This window comes from Elaeis guineensis, chromosome 8 (assembly GCF_000442705.2).
Source record: "Elaeis guineensis isolate ETL-2024a chromosome 8, EG11, whole genome shotgun sequence".
NCBI classification, from domain to species: Eukaryota; Viridiplantae; Streptophyta; class Magnoliopsida; order Arecales; family Arecaceae; genus Elaeis; species Elaeis guineensis.
In genome coordinates, this window is record NC_026000.2 from 26,439,824 (window position 1) to 26,462,161 (window position 22,338).

At 36.2% G+C, this 22,338-nt stretch overlaps 1 protein-coding gene across 1 annotated transcript in view; it reads left to right on the top strand.

The window, feature by feature from the left end:
• The window catches only part of LOC105049811 (uncharacterized), a 45,898-nt gene that overhangs the window by 19,735 nt on the left and 3,825 nt on the right, over positions 1 to 22,338 (top strand). The window contains 8 exon segments of the mRNA XM_010929574.4: positions 3,378 to 3,485; positions 3,564 to 3,706; positions 3,845 to 3,968; positions 4,171 to 4,245; positions 15,437 to 15,619; positions 15,622 to 15,831; positions 15,904 to 15,996; positions 20,897 to 21,053. Of these exon segments, the coding sequence (XP_010927876.3) occupies positions 3,378 to 3,485; positions 3,564 to 3,706; positions 3,845 to 3,968; positions 4,171 to 4,245; positions 15,437 to 15,619; positions 15,622 to 15,831; positions 15,904 to 15,996; positions 20,897 to 21,053 (1,093 nt within the window).

Genomic DNA, 22,338 nt, shown 5'->3' on the forward strand with positions numbered 1-22,338 from the left:
CAATTTTTTGTCAACAAAAAGGCAGAGGAAGATGCTTAATAGATCCTGGGCCTATGCCATTGTCAAAGGATTGATTGGGTCAGAGAAGCTCCCTCCAATGCCCATCTCATCTCCCTTTTCTCTCTCTCCCCCTCTCTCCCACCATCTCTCTAGTCAAAAGAGGCCGAGTGCCCCACAAGGAGTCAGATAGGCAACGCCACATGGTCCCTTTTCACCCCACAATTTTTTTTGAAAACAATGTCGTCACATCTGGGATAGCTTAGGTACCAGCCTAAATCGAGCTTCCATTTTGATTGGGATGCATGATTTGTGCATCTTACCAGCCAAGTTGAGCTCTGTATTGATTGGTACTGCCCAACTTTGTCCTGTTTTGGCCAGGACAACCTGTTTTTGTCTATTTCAGTGATGCGATCCTGTTTTGTGCTCCTAATTTGGAGAACTGAGGTAATTATTTTATGCCAATAGAGATTGCAGACATGATACAATCAAGAGCTCCAATCTTGGACCATGCTGCTTTGCACCGGATGTACAGCATCCATCAGTAGAATACTAGACTCGAAATGTCCCATGCATTGAGTATCGGTATCAAGAAATGTACCACACTAACACTTGTTATGGGGTGTGCTGGTTGGGCACTTGTACAGGATCTGGTACTGAGACTGTAAACCTGTATCGGTTGGGCATTGGCATAGGATCCAGTCTGAGATTGCATAGCTTGGATGCTATCTTCTGAATTGGATAAATTAAGTAAACCTAATTTTATTAATACAATGTTTAAATATTCTTCCAGGTAGAGGCAATTGTCAGATATTTGTTATTTGGGGCATGGGCCCTGGATCACGAAACCTATCAACACCATACGACACTAAATGAAGTGTGGATGAGGGAAGTACTAGAGGCTTCAATGTGAAGCTGATGGACGTAGGAATGATCCCCCGCTGCTTGAAGTTGTGATGCTTGAGGGCAATGTAAAAATTGTGGGTGATCTAAAACAAAGTCGAATCTGGTTGTTTGAATTTAAGATGTGGCCTATCATGTCGCTGTAAGATGTATCATTTTTGGGATCACCTTGAGCGTTAACTTTTCAATAGAGAATGAGGGTGCTGAGCAGCTTGGAAGCTTGAGTTTGACTTATTTGGAGAGATTGTATCACCTGTTTGTATAGATTCAGTGAGAAAATTACTCCAAAGTATTGGGTTCATTTTTGCCGAATATGCTCAGACAATGTGGCCAGAAAGGGTTTACTACAGCTGCATCTTTCTTGTATGGATGATGTCAGCTACAAATGAGGAAAAAGAGATGCAAATACATAGTGAAAGTGTTGTGAATGGTCAATCTTGCTTTCGCTGATATCCATGTGCCAAAAACAATTGCATGGATTTCTCTGAAACATGATCTGGGGTTTTATTTTGCTCATGTATGGCATGTTTCAAATGTCAAAAATGAGTGTATTTTGGAGGTGCTAGAATGTTGGCCCAAGGGAAACTTTATAATATGCTATTTGAGAACAAAAAATATTCATTATTCTGCTGAGATAGATTTCAGTCATCACACCTGGGCATCAAGAATATTTTCTAGCCATCATGTTATCTGGGGCTTAAGTTCTCATCAATGTCTTATTCTTGGTCATTTTTTAACAAGATGTGAATTATAATGACCAGCAGAGTTGCTGATTTGGTAAACAGACTGATATTGTTTGCCTCACCTATCTATTCTAGGATGGAAGTTTCCACGAGTACTACATTTGTGTAGATGATGTGACTTCCATTGGACTTAGATGATGTGACTTCCATTGGACTTGTGGGAGTACTCTAGAAGACAATAATCAAAGGGTGGTAAATGGATCATTCAATGATCCGGATCGGATGGATTCTATTTCTTTCTTCAATAGAATAGAAGAGAAGAAAAAGAAAAAGTGAATTCTATTGTAGAGCCGTATGGAGTTGCAGTTTCAGCTGACTTAGTCTTTTATAGATATCCTCATTGAACCTATATGAATTGCCAAGCTTTCGAAACACTTCTTGTTCCACCAACAGAATCATTGGCGAAGATGATTGGTTCTGGGTGCAACTGGCGTGAGAAGCTCCTGTTCGTGCTTTGGGCCTATCGAATGTCTATTCTTACCAATGCAACATCGTTTTCATTAACCTATATGAATTGCCAAGCTTTCGAAACACTTCTTGTTCCACCAACAGAATCATTGGCGAAGATGATTGGTTCTGGGTGTAACTGGCGTGAGAAGCTCTTGTTCGTGCTTTGGGCCTATCGAATGTCTATTCTTACCAATGCAACATCGTTTTCATTAGTTTATTTCATTTTTGCTCCCCTCCCCAAGGCCCCTGGAGGGGAATTGAAGAAGAGATCCCATCTTGCTCCAAAGAATCGATTTGTGAGAGGCACGATGAAATCCGCTTCCTAGTTTAAAAATGCCCAACTCATAATTCACAAATTCGTTGTCCCATTTACTGCATCAAAGTGATAGAGGAGACTTTTTCTAAGTATAGTTTTAATAAATCCTTCTTCTGTCATTGCTTGAAGCCATTGGGAGTCCTTGCTGTTTAAGGATTTGTGGTTAGTTCTCTAGCTGTACATGGGTGGTGTAAGGGGCTTTTGTAAAGGGTGTATAGTGAGCATAATTTTGTTTCGCTATGACAAGACTAAAATTTATGGAAGCGAATAATTGGTTGTGTAATAGGAGGCCATACAATTGTTTGATTTAAACATGGAGCTGCACCAAGATCAATGCTAACTTGAGATGAAGTGGGAATATTTCAGTGTTTGGGATGCATAAAATCAATTAATAGGGATTTTACTTGATAGATGAGGCTGAACAATCGTGACTGATTTTGGAACTCAGCATCAAAGTGATATATTAGGGGATGAATATTCCTTTTCTTTTTTTTTTTTTTTTTTGGGAGGGGTGGGGGCGGGAAGCGACAATCCTGACTTCATGAGGTTTCTAAATAACTGACTGTAACAAATATGCTGCATCGTCTTTTGGAATGAAATTTGCAACCAAACCAAAACAGCAATTATGTTTTTGTAGTTGTAAATAGTGCTTCAAAAGTAGAAATGAGGTGACTTCATTAATTGTGCAAATAAGAATATGGGAAGTCATTGCAAAATAAAATAGAGAATCTTTTGTGAAATAAAATAGAGAATCTTAATGAAGCATCATGGTGGGACTTTTTTTTTCTTCCAATGAGGTCTGCATTTGACAATTTATTTCTCTTGGATGATCATTATTCAGACTACACACATTTAAAATGTCTGAGTTTATCTAAATTCTTTCTAAATTCTTTATTGTGCTTATTCTTTTAAAGTTACTCAATAAATGTGGAAGATTCTTGAACATGCTTTTCATTTGTTGATTGTAGTATTTGGATCTGTTTCTCACACGAGTTGATGGCTTGAGGAGGAGGATGTCTATAGCTGGTGCAAAAGAGGACGAGTTAGACTATGCTCTAATAAGGGACACATTCCAGGTCTGCTTTTCTGTTAGCTGATGCATACACTCTTTGTATCCATTGCTTGATATGCAGCATGATTTGTCATAATTGCAGCGTGCTGTTGAGTACTTGTCTCCACAACTAGTTAGCTGTGATGATTTATTGCATTTGCATGCATACTGGGCTCGTTTGGAGGCTAATCTTGGAAAAGACATGCTTGCAGCTCGTGGGGTGTGGGAAAACTTGTTAAAGAAAAGGTCTGATCCTACATCTAGTTACTTCCCATACGATGTTGCTTTTCAACCATACAATACTAAAACTATTACATATTGTTTCGTATTACATATTGTTTCGCTCTCTTGATCTCTGCTGTTTGACTATGGGATTCTTCTCAGTGGATCATTATTGGAAGTTTGGCTGTCCTACATAGAAATGGAAACTGCAATGGGTCACATAAATGAGGCAAGATCCATCTATAAGAGATGCTACAGTAAGAGGTTTCCCGGAACAGGTTCAGAGGTGAATTTTTTGTCCTTCATACTCTGGCAAAAACCTTTTATATGCCTTTTCTTTTTCCACATTTGCTTTTGTAGTTTGAGTGCTCCTAATTTGTTGTATCTGTAGTGGAGTATCCGATTTGTCTTGCTTGACCTTTCACCTTTCTTTCTAGTTTATTTTCATTGTTTGGAATATTCAGTTCCTAAAGCTCTGAATAATTCAGGATATATGCCATTCTTGGCTGCGGTTTGAAAGGGAATATGGTACTTTAGATGATCTTGATCTTGCAGTTAAAAAGGTACTCCTTTTCTATATAATTATTTTTTGTATTTTATATTGATTTATGGCAAGTTGTCTAGAAGATGTGTGATCTTTGTAATTAAGAGCCCTGCTACTTTTGTTAGGTTATCCATTTATTTCTTTTGATAAATGATTTCCATTAATAAATCATAATGTTTGATTGTTTCATTTGGTGGTGGGATTTAGTTGTTTCTAGCAGGAATAATGCAATCATTTTTTTGGTGATATCACAAGAAATGGTTCTTGTCTTGTTAGCAAACTTACATCTTCATCTGCAGACAACATTCATTCCAAATTACTCATATTGTTTAAAGCAAAATATATTGGACAATCTCCAAAATTTTTTAACATGGACCAAATAAGTTGCACATAACCTAAAGGAAGTCCATTGGTGTAATAGTTGTTATGGTAAAGAAGTCGATGTTGCCTTTCCCAAACATAAAAGAGTAAGGAATAGTAGAAGAGTCTGAACGAAGAATCTTTGTATATCTGTCTTTTCTATCCTTCTTTTGATTTCTAATATTATTTTTCTAGTTACTTTTGCTTGTTTTTCACCTTGTAAATTTAACTAAGCTTTGGTTGAAGTCAATAGTCATCCTGACTTTATGAACTTAATTCCATAATGCAGAATCATGAAATGTTGTCTTTTTCACATATTTCTGAATGTTGAAGACTCGAAGTCATGGTGTTAGATAACTAGGTTGTAATTCAATGAAATAAATACACTCCCTGAAATTATGGATTGGGGAAATTTCTATGTTCATTAAAATTTTCCAACTTTTCGATTTTGAACTTCTTTATTTAACTATTGATCACCACCTTGAAAATATGAATTCTAAAATTTAAAATTCCGAATCAAGCAAAAGGGTAAAATCATGATTTTGAAAATAAAGAACCCCAAGTGAAGCTCAAATACTTTTTCTGAGTGACTGATTGTCCACCTAACTGGTTAGTTGTAGATTTCAATAGTTACTTTGATGATTTTCTCCTTATTGGTCCACGGAACAAATAATCTTTCATGCTCAAAGCCCTATGACATGCATTTGCATACCTATGTCGTGAGTAGCACTCTTTACATTTATTTGAATATCTTTAATGTGTTTCTTAGTGGCAGTATTTTATGTGATAGTAAATGCAAGCAGAGTACAAGATGCTTTTGACCTTGCGATTAGTGCGCTAGTGCTTAGTATTTTAAAGCATGATTAATTCAATGTTATAGGAAATTTTGTTTCCTGTATATGTATCAAGTCTCTTCATGCCAAATTCGGGTCAGTTCACTAACATCCATTGAGCATAAAATGCTCATGAGCACATTCCACTTCATCATCTTTTCTTTTTTAAAGTGAAGTTTGTCTTCGTAGCTTTTGTGCTCTTAGCATAGCATATCCAAGATAGTACCATCTATGCTAGCATATTTTATAGGACTCGGTTTTGAGATGATGTTTTACAAAGATCATGTTCGGCATTGATACCACTTTTCAAATAGAGCTTTTTGTGAAGACTTCTGAAGGTTTTTTGAAGAGAAGTACTCCTTCGCTTGTTTGTTGGTAATACATAACGTGGAAGCTTTTTTTGATGTGTGGTTCCTGCACAGTTGATCTATATTTAAAGGATTCTAATTGAAATTTATTACTTAAAGATGATCCACAAAAGAATGTGTTGATCTGGGTTGGGCCCGTGATGAGTAGACTAAGTTTAGATTTACATATATCACATGCACTCTAATATATACACTTTTAGGTGACAGGTGATTTACTTTTAAGGAAATAAAGTAGGTGTTTTATGTAAAGCATAAGGCAAAAGCTAACTTTTCTAGCCTCTACTAAAAGCCCCGTTCATTTTGTTGACCCTTTGTAAGAAGCACTTGATCAGTTGACCTTGCCCGTGATGTAAATCATCGGATTATGATCCAAGCAATTGGGAGAAAATCAATAGATTCTTTTTTGGGAGCAATTAATCCTTGCCGAATGCAGCATACAACTCTCTGTTTTACGGTGCTCCGAGTTTAATTGCAATCAATTAGATAAACTAGAATTACTGAATTATGCATGCTTATTTTATCTTTTCATCTGGCTCGAATTTGATCTCCTGTTATTGTCTGTCAGTAGACACTTCTGCTCCAATAACCTTTTTTTTTTCCTTTTACCTCCAATAGTTGTAGAAGCTATTTCTTAGGCAGCATCAAGACACACCTCTCCATGAGTAACTTAATTTTATGAAATTGGTAAGTTGGCTAGGATGACCTTTATGATTGATGAATCACAGTTTAATTCAATCATGATGGAAATAGGTACATGGACTAGCTGAGGTGTCCTTGGAAGTGATGGACCTAGGATTGTCTTGAGAAAATAAAGTATTGCAGATTTGCAGTTCTAGGTTGTAGTGAACATCATGCTACAATTTCCAAATCATTGGGACATTAGCAATTAATGAAGATTGCCCTTAAGGATATTCAACTATAATTTATGGGCACTTTCATGTGAAAGATTATTGGTTTATAGTTCCAGGGTTCGCTGTACCGATACCGGATGGCATGCCGGACTGGTACCGTACCGTACCGACACATGGTATGCCAAGATGTACCGGTCCGGTATCGGTACATAATTTTTTTTCGATTTTCAAAATTTTTTTGGGGGTTTTTGAAGTTAATGATTAATAAATACAACCTCAAAATGGCATTATATTGTATATTATTGATATATTTGGATTCAATTTGGAGTTAGATTGCGGTACAAAGACTCTTGATCCAAAATTTCAAACATATATTTATTTACATTATATTTCAACTATGTCATCTTAAAACTAAAGAAAAAATATATAAAATATACATTAAAATATATCTAAATATTTAAGTACAAAGCGCAATAACTGATATACGAACCTTAAGATGTATTCTGCATTTAATTTCTTGTCGAGTATTTGTGACGCTCGTAGATGTGTAGATCATCAACATAGTCTGAATGGACATCAGTCCAACCTCTAGCCAAGCTGCACCGTACTCTCGAATATTTATCATCCCATAAGGCATCTCTCTGAATTGTAAGACATCTCAGACCTCGCACTAAAATTCTGGCTTTGAGAAGTATCCTCGGGATGATGGTACGGTTGTGGAGCCCATCCAAATATGCCAGTAGCAAAATCTGATCCGTAAGATATTTCAGGCTGCATAGGGTAGTAACCACTAGAAGATGATGCTTCGGATGCATCATATGCATATGGATCATAAGGTGGCTGTGGATAATAGGATCCATAATGTGAGAATGATCCAGATACATTCATGGATCCCATTCCACATGCAAGATCGTCCGCAGCTGCATCATGTGCTGGACGATCTCTAGGAGCCCGTCGTCTATATGAAATCGGCTTCCTATGGTCTCTACTGACTCATCCACCATGATCTCTATCCTGTGTGATATGCGTAACTGAGACTCACCGGTGAATCGAATATCATCCTGTGGCTGAGTCTCATAAACGATGGTCTCCTGTCCTCCAGTTCCTCCCTGATCATCAGATCCATGGCTACTACTACCAATATCATCATCACTCTCCCTGGTGTCCGTATTTGAACCAGATAGCTCCTGTACTCTTGAGAGTGGTGCACGTACAACTGTCTTTTTCTTTCCCCCCTTGTGCCCCTCTGTGATTGAGTTTCCTGTGATTGGAAGGATGGATGCTTTCTTGCTGGTTGTCGGGAGGATCGTCTATACATCTCTCACTCGAATCTCTGAAAAGATGTATCGGACAGTGAGTCATGTGATGAATGAGTCCCTTGTGTCCCCTCAGGCTGTGGTTGATCAGCTGGAACCCTATGTGGAATATTTTTTTCTGCCCATTGCCCTGGATCCACCCTGATCTCCCTCGTCACCACACTGGTTGGTCGTGGAGGGGACCCTAGCTCATCAGGCTTTGGCTTCTGCTGCTGACTTGCAAGCCATCCGATGATCGGATCGTCATCCTCGTCAGCATAATCATCCAGCGTCGGATTAGTGTACTTCAACTGAACTTCCTCCTGAATACATTTTAGCCTCAACTTCAGATTGTAGTGAACATATACAAGATCGTCGAGGTATTTTTGTGTCAGACGATTTCTTTGTTTGTTGTGGATAAGAATGAAAGTGGATCAATTACGCTCACAGCCACTAGCAGAGACCGTCTGAGAAAGAATACGGACAGCCATATGTCTCAAATTTTCTGCTGACGTTCCAAAATGAATCCACCATTCAGCTACAAAAGCAAAATTACATATCAAATTTGATGATATTATTAAGCAAAATTATATATCAATCTATATTGCTCATTATTGATATGTAATTTACCTAGATTCATCTGCTTTTTGCTTATGACAGCTGATGGGACTCCAAAACTGTCTGATCCCTCTTTAAACTGTTTCGTCTGAAACAAAATATATTTATTATTTATAAATATATCAGATCGAATTCAGTTGAATAATTACATCTATTTTAAACTAGCATACCTCTTGCAGACACAACGACGCGATTTCTGGATCGGGCACCATCTTATATATGACATTGCGAAAAGCAGCAAGAAGCTTGTTGTCCATATCTATCTCCGGAATACTATACTGAAATCTCGGATTCAAGTAATAAATTGCAGATAAATTTCAAGACTGATTAAGCACACTTTTATTTTCATGCTTCAAAAAAATATTTTAAAATATTCTTGAATCCAAACTTACCAGCTAGATGCAAATTTCTGCCCATCTGATAGTCCGAACGGCGCTCAATGATGTTAATGAATTCTTGAGTATACTTGGGATCATTCTCACTGATCTGTTTCTTTGTCCTCTCCATCATATAATATAAGAAGCCCATCTGGAGGTATCTCTCGCTGTTCACGGCGCGAAGCACCTCATATAAAGGCTTGATAGCCTTCACTAGCTTCTCAGCTCGCTGTCAAAATGACTGACTCGTCGTCAAGTTCTCCACATAAATTCCATCAGTGCCGGTCCTCGCATATCTGCCTCCTGCCACTCGGTACTGACAGACATCTGACGTAGGGCTGCTTTCTTCTGAAGAAGACTATCAAGTGCTATGTAGTTGGTAGCAAACCGTGTGATACCCGGTCGTAAGATCTTCCCCCCATATACGTCCGCATCAATGAAAGAATCCATGTGTGGTTGTAGATGAATTTAGTAATGGTCTGGGCAATCTTCACTACCTGCTGCACCCTGCGAATCTTCTCGATGTCCATCAATATAAGATTAATGCAATGTGCAGCACATGGAGTCCAGTATATCTGTGGTCACTGCTCTATTAGCAACTATTCGGCAGTCTTATATTGTGGTCCGTTATCTGTGATGACCTACACGACATGCTGCTCACCCACTGAATCAATCACCTCCTCCATCAGACCAAGGATATATGTGGCATCGTGCATCTTATTTGAAGTATCAATTGATTTGTGAAAAAATATTTTTTCATCACAGTATGTCAAAAAATTAATGATGCTCCGCCTAGTAAGACTTGTCCAACCATCACACATCACTGTCAGACCGTATGTACGCCATTTATTTTTGTAAGAATCAATCCATCTCTGCAGATCCTCCTTGTTGCTGTCAAAAAGCTGTCCATAGATGTCTTTAGGTCCTGGAGGATCTACACCTTGCCGGCAGCCTCTATGGCTGAAATAGCAGATCGGTAGTAAGGATTGGCTGCTGCATTTACTGGAATATGGCTGAAATGAAACCATGATCTAATAGCTCACCATATATCTTTCTTATCTTTTTTCAGCATACTGTCAATTCTCTGCTGCTTTGAATGCTTACTGGGCAAAGCATGTGGATCCAAATCCTGAATGCTGGCTCCTACTGGAATATCTCTGGAGGACCTCCTACTGCCAAAAGCTCCCAACAAAAAAATGCTGCGTCTGCTCCCTCTACCACCAGGCTCTCTGACTGAGGTAGTCCTTAACTCGAATTCTCCTGACTAGTCGCTGATCCAGATCCTGATTCGTAGCATGATGGTCCGAATCGCTCTCTGTACCGAGCCATCTCCTCTTGTCAGTACTGATCCGCCAAGCTCGCCTGAATGACAGCCTCAATCTGTGCCTTCTCATCATCTGGAGCAGAAGCCTCTGACTCTCTAAAGTGATAAGGTGGCTCTGCAGCTCGACGGTGTACTTCGATTTTTTTCTGCTTTGCCTTTTTCTTCGTGCTTTCGAATCAGCAAAGTGCTTTTTCATCAATTGTCGGATCTATTGCGGATATTTCCGACACATGGACACATCAGGATAACCATCAGCCAGATGCTGCTTCAACTTAGTCACCCTCCTCCCTTGAATCTGTGTTGCACCATTTGCATCTCCAATGATGCCGAACCGAGAGTATCTCACCATGATCTCAACCGATGTCACGCTCTGGATCTTTCTTCTTACTCATTTCTGCAGGTATAACAAAATATTAATTATTTCGAATTAACTGTAATATAACATAATTACATATATTTTTTATTTGATAACATTTTTTACTATTTAAATATTTAAAAAAAAATTTCAAAAAAATCTCAAGTTAGATTCAAATATTTCAATTGTTTTGAATTATTCTAAACATTATTTTCAATTTCAAAACTAACTCTGATTTTTTATTTTTTTATTTTTTTAATAATTTTTATATAAATAAATATATACTATAAAATAGCTGATTAATTAAAGTGAACGAACGTCATGCTTTAAATTTTTTTCTTATAAATATATGCAAGTATAACAAAACACGATAGTTTAATGATAATTAAAATAATTATATATAATTTTAAAATAATTTTAATAATTATTTTAAAACTTATAAATTCAAAATAAATATGTTATATGCTTAAATAATATTTTTAAATTAACTAAAATATAACATTATTTTTATATATTTTTATTTTATAATTAATTTTTTTAATTTAAATAATAAAAAAATAATTTTTTAATTTTAAATATTTGAAAAAATTTTTGAAATTAGATTTAAGTAGCTTGAATCATTCTAAACATGATTCTCAAACTCTGATTTTTTTCCTAAAATTTAATTTTTATTAATTTTTAAATGAATAAATATATAAAAATATTTAAAAAATATATAATTAACAAAAATTAACAATTTTGGTGTCATCGTGTAGATCTTCCAAAGATCTATCACATATAATTAAATCATACCAAAATCACAAAATTTTGGCATGATTTTTTCTTATTTTCATTCTTTCTCATTCTTATCCTATTTTTAACAACAAAAATAAAAAAAATAAATATTTACTAAGAAAATAACACATTATCTTAGTTTCCGATCAAAGATCAGCCTCTCTTCGAACCACTCCTGTAATTTGACAGATTTTTTCTTTTTTTTTAATTTTTCGGAGGTCTCAACGGTTCTTGGCTCATACGTTGGAGTTCTCTGAGACTTCTCAGAGAACTCTAACTCCTCTCAGCCATTTAAAAACTCCCCGACCCCACCCCCTCCCCTCTCCCTTCCCACTTTTCCCACGTGGGGGATGTCGGCACGGTTCGGTTCACGTCGAACCGGTACCGAACCGATCATACCGCCCGATTTTGGACGGTATGGACGCGAACCGGACCAAACTGGGTGGTTCGGTCGGGGGGATTTTTCGAAAAAAAGGTTTGAATCGGACCGGTAAGGCGCCGGTCCGGCTTGGTACGCCACGTACCAGGCGGTTCGGTCCGGTACAGCGAACCATGGACTTTATACTATATAATGAAAAGTTAAATTGGCCACTTACAAGAGTTCAAATTCAAAGGAGCAATAGTGGTCCCAATTTTTTAATTTTTTTTTTCTTTTTTAAAATGCGATCCACATTGTAGATCTTTCAATCCATGTCAAGATAGCTCAAAATATTCTGGATCTTATACTTGGTTCGTGCTGAGGTGGGTCATAGATCTAAATCCGTATTATAGATCATATAGTCCCTTTGATCTGATGAGGGAAAAATAGAAAAACTAAAGGAGTAGATAAGAAAGAGGAAATTTGTTAATACGCAATGGTAGGCAAAGATACAAATTCATAAATTGGGTACTCACCCTGTTTGGCTACCAGCTTACCCAAAAGAGAAGATTCACTATTTCTCATTCTAGCTTTTAAGTTCTTCAAAACAATATAACCTTTGCTTTCTCTGCTTTCAACATATAGTGCTTTCTATATACATGATTTCGATATAGAGTATAAATATTGCCAATGACCGCCTACTTCTTGAAGTGCTTTCATGATAACTAGTTATTTCGGAAGTAAAAATATTTCTTAGAAATCCAATGGCGACCACTTCAATGTACCTTCTTTTACTAGGCATGTTACTAAATAAATTTAACCTACTACTTGTTTGATTGGATAACCATAATGTGTAACCATGGTGTTGTCATAACACATATGATCCATGTTCAGCCATTTGTTCAAATCATGATTCAGTGTCATCAATAAGATCCAACTTGATCATGTTTTTAAATATGAAACTATATGAAAGTCCATTTTCTATAATCTGACCATTGGAGTTTCTTGAATCTTAATAAACTTTGAGAACATGTGATTAAAAGCCCATTAAGGTTTGTGCTGTCTAAAAAGTTAAAAAAAAAATGGTAAGAGGGAAAATTATTTTTCATAAACATTTGTTAAATCTGATTGTTTTTCTAAAATATTGTGCCTAAAAGCATAATCAGTGAATATACATAGAGCGGTAATATACAAATATGTTGAATGGATGGTTGGACACAACCCTTTTTTTTTTTTTCTTTTGGTGAGAATGTATCAACTTTGTTTTGTTTGACATTATATATGGGTTTATGATGGTAGATACCAGATTTCTTGTATGTATGACTTTGTATTCTTCAGTCATCTGGCTTACATTTGAGTCTCTCTCTCTCTCTCTCTCTCTCTCTCTCTCTGTCTGTCTGTCTTTGACGATGTGTGCGTTTCAGTTTCTTTTATATCTTTGAAATTTTTGAGGGAACAGGAAGCAATTTTTTCTCCAATTCGATCCATGATTTGACCTGATCTACCCTCTTATTGATACATGATCCCAATTTTGGCGATGTTGAAAGTGGCTGGGGGACAAATGACATTATATCTAAGTGAAAGTGTATACAATTGTTGCAAAATTTTGGACATAGAATAGATTAGCTTGTGATTTGATAGTTGCTACTAAATTGGTTTTAGAGGAGATAACCGGCTATTGTTTAATAGAATTACATCATAGAACTAATTAGTAATTATATAATTGTATGGATAAGTTAGATGCTATAAACTATTGAGAGAAGATATATATAAGTTGTTGCTTGAGTGATCACTCAAAATGTGATGAAACTTTTAAGAGAATTGCTTGAAGGATAATGGTTTTATCAAAGAATGTGGTCGAAGTTAATTTTGGTACTTTGTTTGGCATATATGACCAGGCAATAGGTATGACAAATGTTGGGTAGAATAGTTAGCATTTGATGATTTCTTTGAGTGGATTAGGCATGTCAAAATAATATTATATTTTCTATGATGGAGGGAACAATCAAGTTAACTAGATTAAATGGTGGCAGTATTCTAGAAACTATGAACCAGTTCCTGACCCCATTGTTTCAGGTTGTCATAAGCAGCCGTGGACCCAATCCATTGATTCTTAATGGATCTCAAACCAAGCCGCCAACATGAATGAAAACAATGAAAGGAAAGAAACAAACCTCTCAACTCCAGCTCCTCTAAACCCTTGAATGTTTTTGCTTTTCCTTCAAACCAGCAGTTTTCCCATGCCCTTGGTGCAGCCATTGAGCTTTTTACCTACATTTTTTACGTAATGATCTCCCAGCTGCATCCCACTTCATATCCATGCAATCTGAACCAAAAGATGCAAGGGTTTGCAGCGGCGTTTGGCTCACTGATTTTGGCCTTGACTGTAATGGCAGTAAAGATTTGCAAGGCATAGCTTTATGTGTATATTAGCGGTGGAAAGGATCTTGGTTTCATCAGCATTAGGTTGTTTCCCCCTTAAAAATAAGGCCTACTACTGATTTATTAAATTTAATTTTAAAACATTGGAAAAGTTCATCATGAGTCTTTAATCTGTATGGTTTTTGCTGTCTAGCCACAAATTACTTTCTACCAATTTGGCTAATCATGTAAGTATCACAGTTCTGTTTTCAGTTTTATGATTGCATACACTTCAAAGCATGCTTGTTTTTGTATTTACTGTTCATAAAGTCAAACTACATATATATTTACCCCATAACTGGGAACTTGCATATATGTCTCTCAAAGATCTAAGACTTTCATATATGCTTTTGACGTCTGAAAATTGAATATGCATCCTCGCAATTAGATGACATTCCCAAGATCTGTAATCTTGGGTTGGGGTGTTGTACTGGTATGTTGCTGGTTTGGTATGTATGGGTCGGTATGGTGTGGTATACACCTTGTATTGAAATAGCTTGTGAAGTGTGAACTATTTTTCTCACCTTTTATCTTGGTATGCCTTGGTACAGATTGGTGTGCACCTTGGTATGCCCTGGGATGGATCAGTACATACGTAGGTATGCCTTGTTACATCTTGGTATACCTTGGTATGGGGCGTATGGGTTGTGTACTGACCTGAATATGAGTTTTCTACTGGTTCCAATCTGCTACTGTATGATATGCCCTGTACCAGGTGGTTCGGGGTGGTATAGCAGTCCATCGACATTCCTCAAGCGTGAAGCTAGTTTACCATACTATATTATCATTGTATTCCTAAAAAGATTTTTATGCATATACTCTTCAGAAAATGCTTGATTTTTTATCTTACACATTAACGTTGTAACACATTATCGATGCAATTTTGGGTGAAATAGTCAATTGACATAGGTATTTAACCCTGAAAAAATATTTTTATCTAGGTGACTTCTACCCACTTTTGATACTTAATGTGGAGAGACCAAGTAGGTATCCTCTGCCTCGCCCTCCCTTAAATAATTAACTGTAGCAGATGGCTTGATCATCCTTTTCCTTCTGGAACCTCATTTAAAATTGACAGAAAGGACATAACAATTAAGTTGGGAGCGAATAGATGTATCAATTTATCATAAATACATTGTGTAGGTAAAGTTACAGTAGATGTTCCTACCATTGTTATGATGGCAGGCACTCTATCAATCTTTTTTGTTATTTATCCGTTGTTTGTAAAAGTTGAATCTGTAATATTTGCTTTTGTATTTTCTGTTTGTTATCATAGGTGACACCACGCCTTCAGGAGCTCATGATATTCAAGACTCAACAGGAGCCCAAAAAAGAGTTGATGCTGTCCTCTAAGAGAGAGAGTTCTGTTTCAACAAACACCCAGAAGAAGAGGAAAATATCCAAAATGTCTAGTGATAAGCAGCCTCCTGCAAAGAGAAAGAAAGAAAATGCACCTAAACCTGCGGAAGCTCTGATGTAGATCAAATTAGAGCAACTGGTAATGCCAATGATACAGGAGCAGTTGATAAAGGTGAAGTAGCCACTTTACCCAAAGCTGCTGAAACCACCGCCACCAACAAGGAAGCTGTAGGAAATTCGAAAATCATGGATTCCAAGCCAAAGTTTTACAATGATCAATGCACAGCCTTTATTTCAAACCTCAGCCTTGAGGCACGTTTTTGGTTGATTGTTGACTCTTTATCTTAAATAACATGGAACATCTGAAGCAACTTTCTTTTGTAGGCAAGTGAGAAACATCTACAAGAATTCTTCAGTGACTGTGGTGGAGTGACTGCTGTAAGATTGTTAAGGGACAAATTCACCGGCAAATCAAGGGTCTGTCTCTCTCTATCTATTATCTCTATTTATATCTCTATTTCTATGTCTCTCCAAATACACAGACATTATTCCAAATGCTTGTACATGAACACTATAAAATCATCAAAATTATTCTGTGCCATATGGCATGCCTTCATTTAACCGGCAAACTTTTTAATTGTATAATATGTATGAGAATCTAATAATTCATCATTTTAGTCATATGAGGAAAAAGATAAATATATATCTGTTCTAGTAAGTAGCCAAGACATCCCCAGCTGTAGTATAGGGATGTATGCTCATGAAGTCTTGCTAGTTGTTTGGCTTTACTGCAATCCACAATTATATTAAAAAAAAGAAGTGTTTAAACCCATCATGAGGTTGCTATGGGAAATGCTTACTCATGCATTTGGCATGCTGTGTTCTTGTGACATTATATAGACATGCTGGATGCACATGCATGTATACATTAATACATGGAAAAGCATATGTATGTATTTATATATCCATATGCATGTGTCAACATGGATACGTGTATGCAAATTTTGTATGCACATCATTGTTCCAAATATAGTACCATTTTCTGTTGTGGGCCTAGTCTCCAATATCAATTGTTACCATTTGAAGCATTTAAAATGTTTTATAAGATTATATAAATAAAAGAAACAGTTAAATGAAAGATACAAGATTTGAGCAACAAATATGCTCAAAATTTTGCCAATTCTACATCCAGCAGTCAAGCCTGACATACATTAATGAAAGATCCTCATTCATTGGAGTCTTTGGTTTCAGTTTTATTGGAAATAACTTAGAAACAGTTAGTTGTAGTTTATCGGAACATTTTAGTTAGTTTCATACAAAACTAATACAAATTCTTGTATTGGTTGAAACCCTGGGAAACAAAAGATGTCCACGTTTTGGTTCAAGAGAATTCAAAACTCGTATCTACCTTTTCGTTGATAAAATCACATGACAAGCAGCATACAATATTTTGCTAGTTATAGGTATGTAGTTCTTGTGCTTTGCAAGCATTAAATGTTTATCGTCAAGTGGATGAGTTGAGTGTTAGCATGATTCAAATTGATTTACATTTAAAATTAGGTCAAAATTTTGAATCCAAATTTAAGTTGGATCAAATACCAGGCTTGAGGTTTATATGCTTATTTAAGTTGAATTTGCTTTTAGGTTGTATCTAAACATATTATTGCAAGTAATTAATATACATAACAACCTGACCCAACCCGACCTGAATTGGGTGGGTTTTACCTGACAGATAATAGTATGCCCTATCCCGAATGCCACCCGGTATAACCTTAATATATGTCTCCTTTTTAAAATTATAATTATTTTATAATGTTTACATTGTATTTGACCCGGTCCAATCCATCCTCTTATCTATCCGATGTATTTGACCTGCATCTCTACTTGACCCAACCTGACCCGACCCAACTTGTGGTGGGTATGGATATGGGATTTTTAATTGCGGGATGGATATGGGTATTAGCCGACCCGACCTATATCTAACTTGTTGCCATTCCTAATTGGTTCGGCATAGTATGGGTTTGTACTGTGCCATTCCGAGGCATATCGAAAGAGGGAGAGCTGGAGAGGGGGGGGAGGGAGAAAAGAAGAGAGGAAGAGAGGGCAATAGTGGAAGGGTCGAGGGAAACCCTAACCCAAGCATGAGAGAGAAAAAGAGAGGGCGGGTGGGAGAGGGGGATGCTTACCGGTGATGCCTGGAGGGGGGGGGGGTGAGCAGCATCTCAACTGCTTTGAGTGGTTGAAAAAACGGAAAAGGGGGGGGGTGTTTAAGAGAGTTGGGTGAGGGATTTTTCAATTGAGTTGAGGTAGGGGTTTTTAAATTGAGTTGCCTTTTTTCTTTTAACTGAACCAGGTGGTTGGTCGAGGGCTTGGCCTTTGTTTTGAACCAACATGGGGTATTGTCCCGATTCCTTGTTGGTTTGGCTTGGTACACCTTGAGCGGTGCAGTTCGGGGCAGTACAACCTATCATAGTGTTAGCACTCAGTTTTGGTTTCACTTATGGTCCCCTGAGTAGAGTTTCTATTTCAGTAGTTTTAGTGGTTTTAGCAGGTTTGCTTGGATTTTTTGTAGTTTCAGTAAAAAAAAGTCAGTAAAATAATAGAAAAATAAAAATAAGAAAATATATAAAAATCAAGATATGTTATTTCATATTATTTTGTTGTGTTTTAAGCTATTTAGGATCATAATTTGTGTAGGAAGGCTAGTTTCAGGCTAAAATTGGACTATATTGAACCCTAATGTGTTATATTAAACTTTCAATTAACTATAAATATATTCTGCTATCCTACGCTGTTCCCTAAGCGCTGTATTCTACCTACTTTCTTCTCTATTAGTTGTAAACTTCTTATATTTTCTCTTGTTTTTGTATTATATTGAACTTTTTTCAATACATAATTCATTCTATTCATTTTATTAGCTAGGAAAGAGAAATCAGTCTAAGCATATTCCTTTTTGTTTGATTTGAACAACGCATTTAAACCAGAAAACACCCATCTAAGATTTTTTTTTTTTCAATTCTATTCCATAATAATAACTCATCTAGATAAAGAAAGAAAAGAAAATGACCATATAGGCATGTTTCATTCTATTTCATTAGAAAAATTCCTGTAAGCAAGAAAAAGAGCATATGAATATGAACTTATTCCATTTCGTTATTTCAAATGTGGCTTACCTGTCATCCAAAACTAATACATAATTTGATAATCAAAGCTTTAGATAAACTAGGAAAAGTAAACGTGCAAATGCATGTTTGTCTGGGAAGTCTAAAATATATTGGAAGGAAGTTACATGATGTCATGGATATGTATAGATAGTTTCTTCTGAAAAAAGGACAGGCAGACAGGTGTGCGAAATTTGTGCGCTGAAAATGACAATAATCATGTTAATATCGATAAGAACAATGTAAAAGAACAACATATGTTGCTTGTTAATCAGTGGGCCTTTTATGACTACAATAATTTCCTCAACCTGAGTTACAGAAAATTCATACTCCAAATACACAATAGTTTTAATAAAGGAGACTCATCCATCTAGCAGCTGAAGATTCATGATCATGGCCCATGATTCATATTTTGCTAACATCAAATGATAACCGGATATGTTTAGTGACATAGGTACTATGTTTTTTCAAAAATCATCAAAGCAAAAAGGAAAATCAAATAATGCTATCTCCTGGAAGGTGTATATAGATCATTATTTGCACTACCTAAAATAAGTTGCTGCATCATTGTCATTTTAAAGTAATGGATTGGGGACATAATGGGAAAAGTAGCAGGTTCAGAAAATATCAGAAACATTTCCTTTGATTTCCCGCCATGTTTAGAAAATTACAAGGTATGATTTTCTAAATATTTTTTATGACAAAAGGAGAGGTTTTTTGGCCCCCACCCTGATCAATGTGAGATTGAGAATTTGTTAGGTTTCGTATTGGGATGTCAGCTGCTGATCACAATTTCAACAGTAGATAGAATCATGTAGTGCTTTGTATTAGAATAAAAGCCTAGTTCTCCTTTTTCTTTAAGGAGAAAGATCTGCATTTGACTTTTTGAACTAGTAAGAGAGGAGATACTTTGCTAACCATGCTTCAGGAGTTGTTTTGGGGTATTTAAATTTATGCATGAAGGAAAGGGATGAACTTGGAGCATGATCTGATTGGAGATTTGAAGTAATGCACATGGAAGTTTGTAGAGAATGGAGACCTCGGTTTCATATGAATGAAGGACCAACATGGGTTTTTTATATGGATGGCTAAGATGATTTATAATTTAGTTTTTGGAGCTTCAGATGAGGTACCGCTCTAAGACGATAAGGCTCAGGGTTCGTTGGCCAGGAAGAGTTTCAACTTTCAAATAAGTACAAGGGATGCCTAATCTAAGTCATATGATTAGGGAGATGGCTTAACACATGTCAATAGACTTCTATATCATCTGCAGCTCTTGTGTTTTTTGGCATGATGAGGGATTTTCTAGTAAAGGTAGGACGTCAAGAAGAGAAGGCAAAATGGCAATCCAAGCTATTTGGAGTTTGGTCCAGGAAAAGGCTCAAGTAAAACCCAACATTAGAACCCTTTATAAATTGGGAGATCCATTGAAAAAAGAGTTTATTAGATGAGCATAATCTTCAATGAGTCCGAAGAATTGAGTTGACTGGCTGGAGTGACCATGTGGTAGAGAACAGGGTAGGTTTTTAAGTTTGATCAGACACGATGACATATTTTTAGATCTAATGGTCATAGTAACATATAAACAGATCCCTATTTTCTTCTTCTACTAGTGTTTTGGGAGGATTTCTTAATACAGTTGGGGTCTGAGTCAATGTTTTGGGCTTGGTATTAGCTCCATATTTAGTTATCTTCTATTATATGGTTGAGATTTGTTCTATTAGATTTAGATGTCCAAACCGCTTTTGGATAGATATTATTGCTACTTTTATATATAATATAGATGTGCAATTGAATAACATTGGTTAACATTAGGAAATGTTAACCACATCAATAAATGAACGAATGAATGAAAGATAGTAGTTCCCATGAGGTTCCGCCGAAACTGCTGAAATTGGACCTGAACTGGCAAGAACTGATCGAAACCTAAAATTTCAATCAGTTCTGCTCCGGCATTGGCCAAAACACATTGGTTTCAGCCGAAGCCTAAAAACCTTGGAAGGAAGCCTTTTTCTTCCTTCTATGTAGCACGTGTGTAGCTATCAATTTTTTTTTTCATATTGTATATATTGCTTTGTTGTTTGACAATGAAGGAATGTGCATAGTTATTATTTGTTTCCTTTCTGTTACAAGAAACCTTTATGTTTAATATGCTGTGCTTGCACACCAACTGATATTTGAATTCATTTTGTATTTTCTTTCTTTGAATTATGCAGGGATTGGCTTATGTGGACTTTTCAGATGATGAACATCTTGCAACAGCCATTGCAAAGAACAAGCAGAAGTTACTAGGCAGGAAATTAAGTATTGCACGTTCAGATCCCAAGCAAAGCCATAAGAGGTCATCTACTGGTAGTTCATCCAAGGGACATGGTATGCCAATTAACTATAATTTTATCATGTCTTGTATTTTGTGAATATGCATTTGACAAATGGCAACTCAGGTAGTATTAGTGTGGAATAACAACAAACACATTTAACATAAATGGTTTAATATTTGAACATGCCCTTTCAGCATAAGAATGGAAGCTGCTAAATTAAGACTTTCACTTTTTGATCTTTTTGATGTTTAAGAGGCAGTGTTGTCATGCAAGGAAACCATGCTCCCAATGAGGTGATGCTCGAGGATGAAGGCTAAGATTAAGCCTCAAGTGTTTTCCTATGATCTGTAAATAAGAAACAGAGGATTTGCATGTTACGTTTGAATTACCTATGAAATAGTTTAGTACAAACCATGCATTCCATGTGCTTAAATCCTATGATTAATGTACAATAACATATCTTGTGATACCAGTGATTAGATTTTGAGTTTACATAATATCATGTGAAGATGTGTAAACTTGTTTCCCTTCCATTTTTACTTGTGAAAGTATTTGAAACCTGAATTATGTCAACCATATAAGGTGTAATACCTATGGTGTGTCCCTTACAAGAACCTCTAAGTTTTGATACTTTTTACATTATGAAGCCTCAACAATGAGTTCAAGGTTTTTTTTTTGAGAGCCTCTCCTCAAGGCATGAGGTGGGGTGAGCTACAAATAACACTTAATAAAATTGCTTATAGAATTGTTGATTCTTGAGTCCATTTGATATGCATTAAACATCTTATATCTAGATTTCGAATGTGTTGAGATGAAAACACAATTCTTCTTGATAAACGTTCTCATCTTTCAAGGGCCTTTTTTCCATTATTTGCTTTTATGGAAGATGAACTATTTCTAAGAAAAGTTCCATGAAGGGATAACTCAATGATAGAAAATTTTGCATTCATGCTTTTATATCCATGGATTAAGTCATTTCACCTAGTTGACAAACGTGGCACGAAATTGATCTTGAACATTTCACCATAATCTCCACCCATATCCTAGTCTGAAGATCATAGTATACCATCATTTTGCTCAGAATATCTCAATTAATGATCACTACAGACTAATATTCTATAGTTTATACTTCTAGTGTAACAACGTCAGCAAATGTTAGGAACTTTCAATTGTAAATGTGCCACCCATTTTGCAAGTTAGCTTCTTTTTTGGACATTTCCAAGTTTTTGTTGGTTATATTCCAACCTATTATGGGCATGACCTCAATGTTTTAAATGATGGCTGGCTAGGTCTCTTGGGTGTTTGTCTTCATGATTTTTTTTATAATTAAATTATTT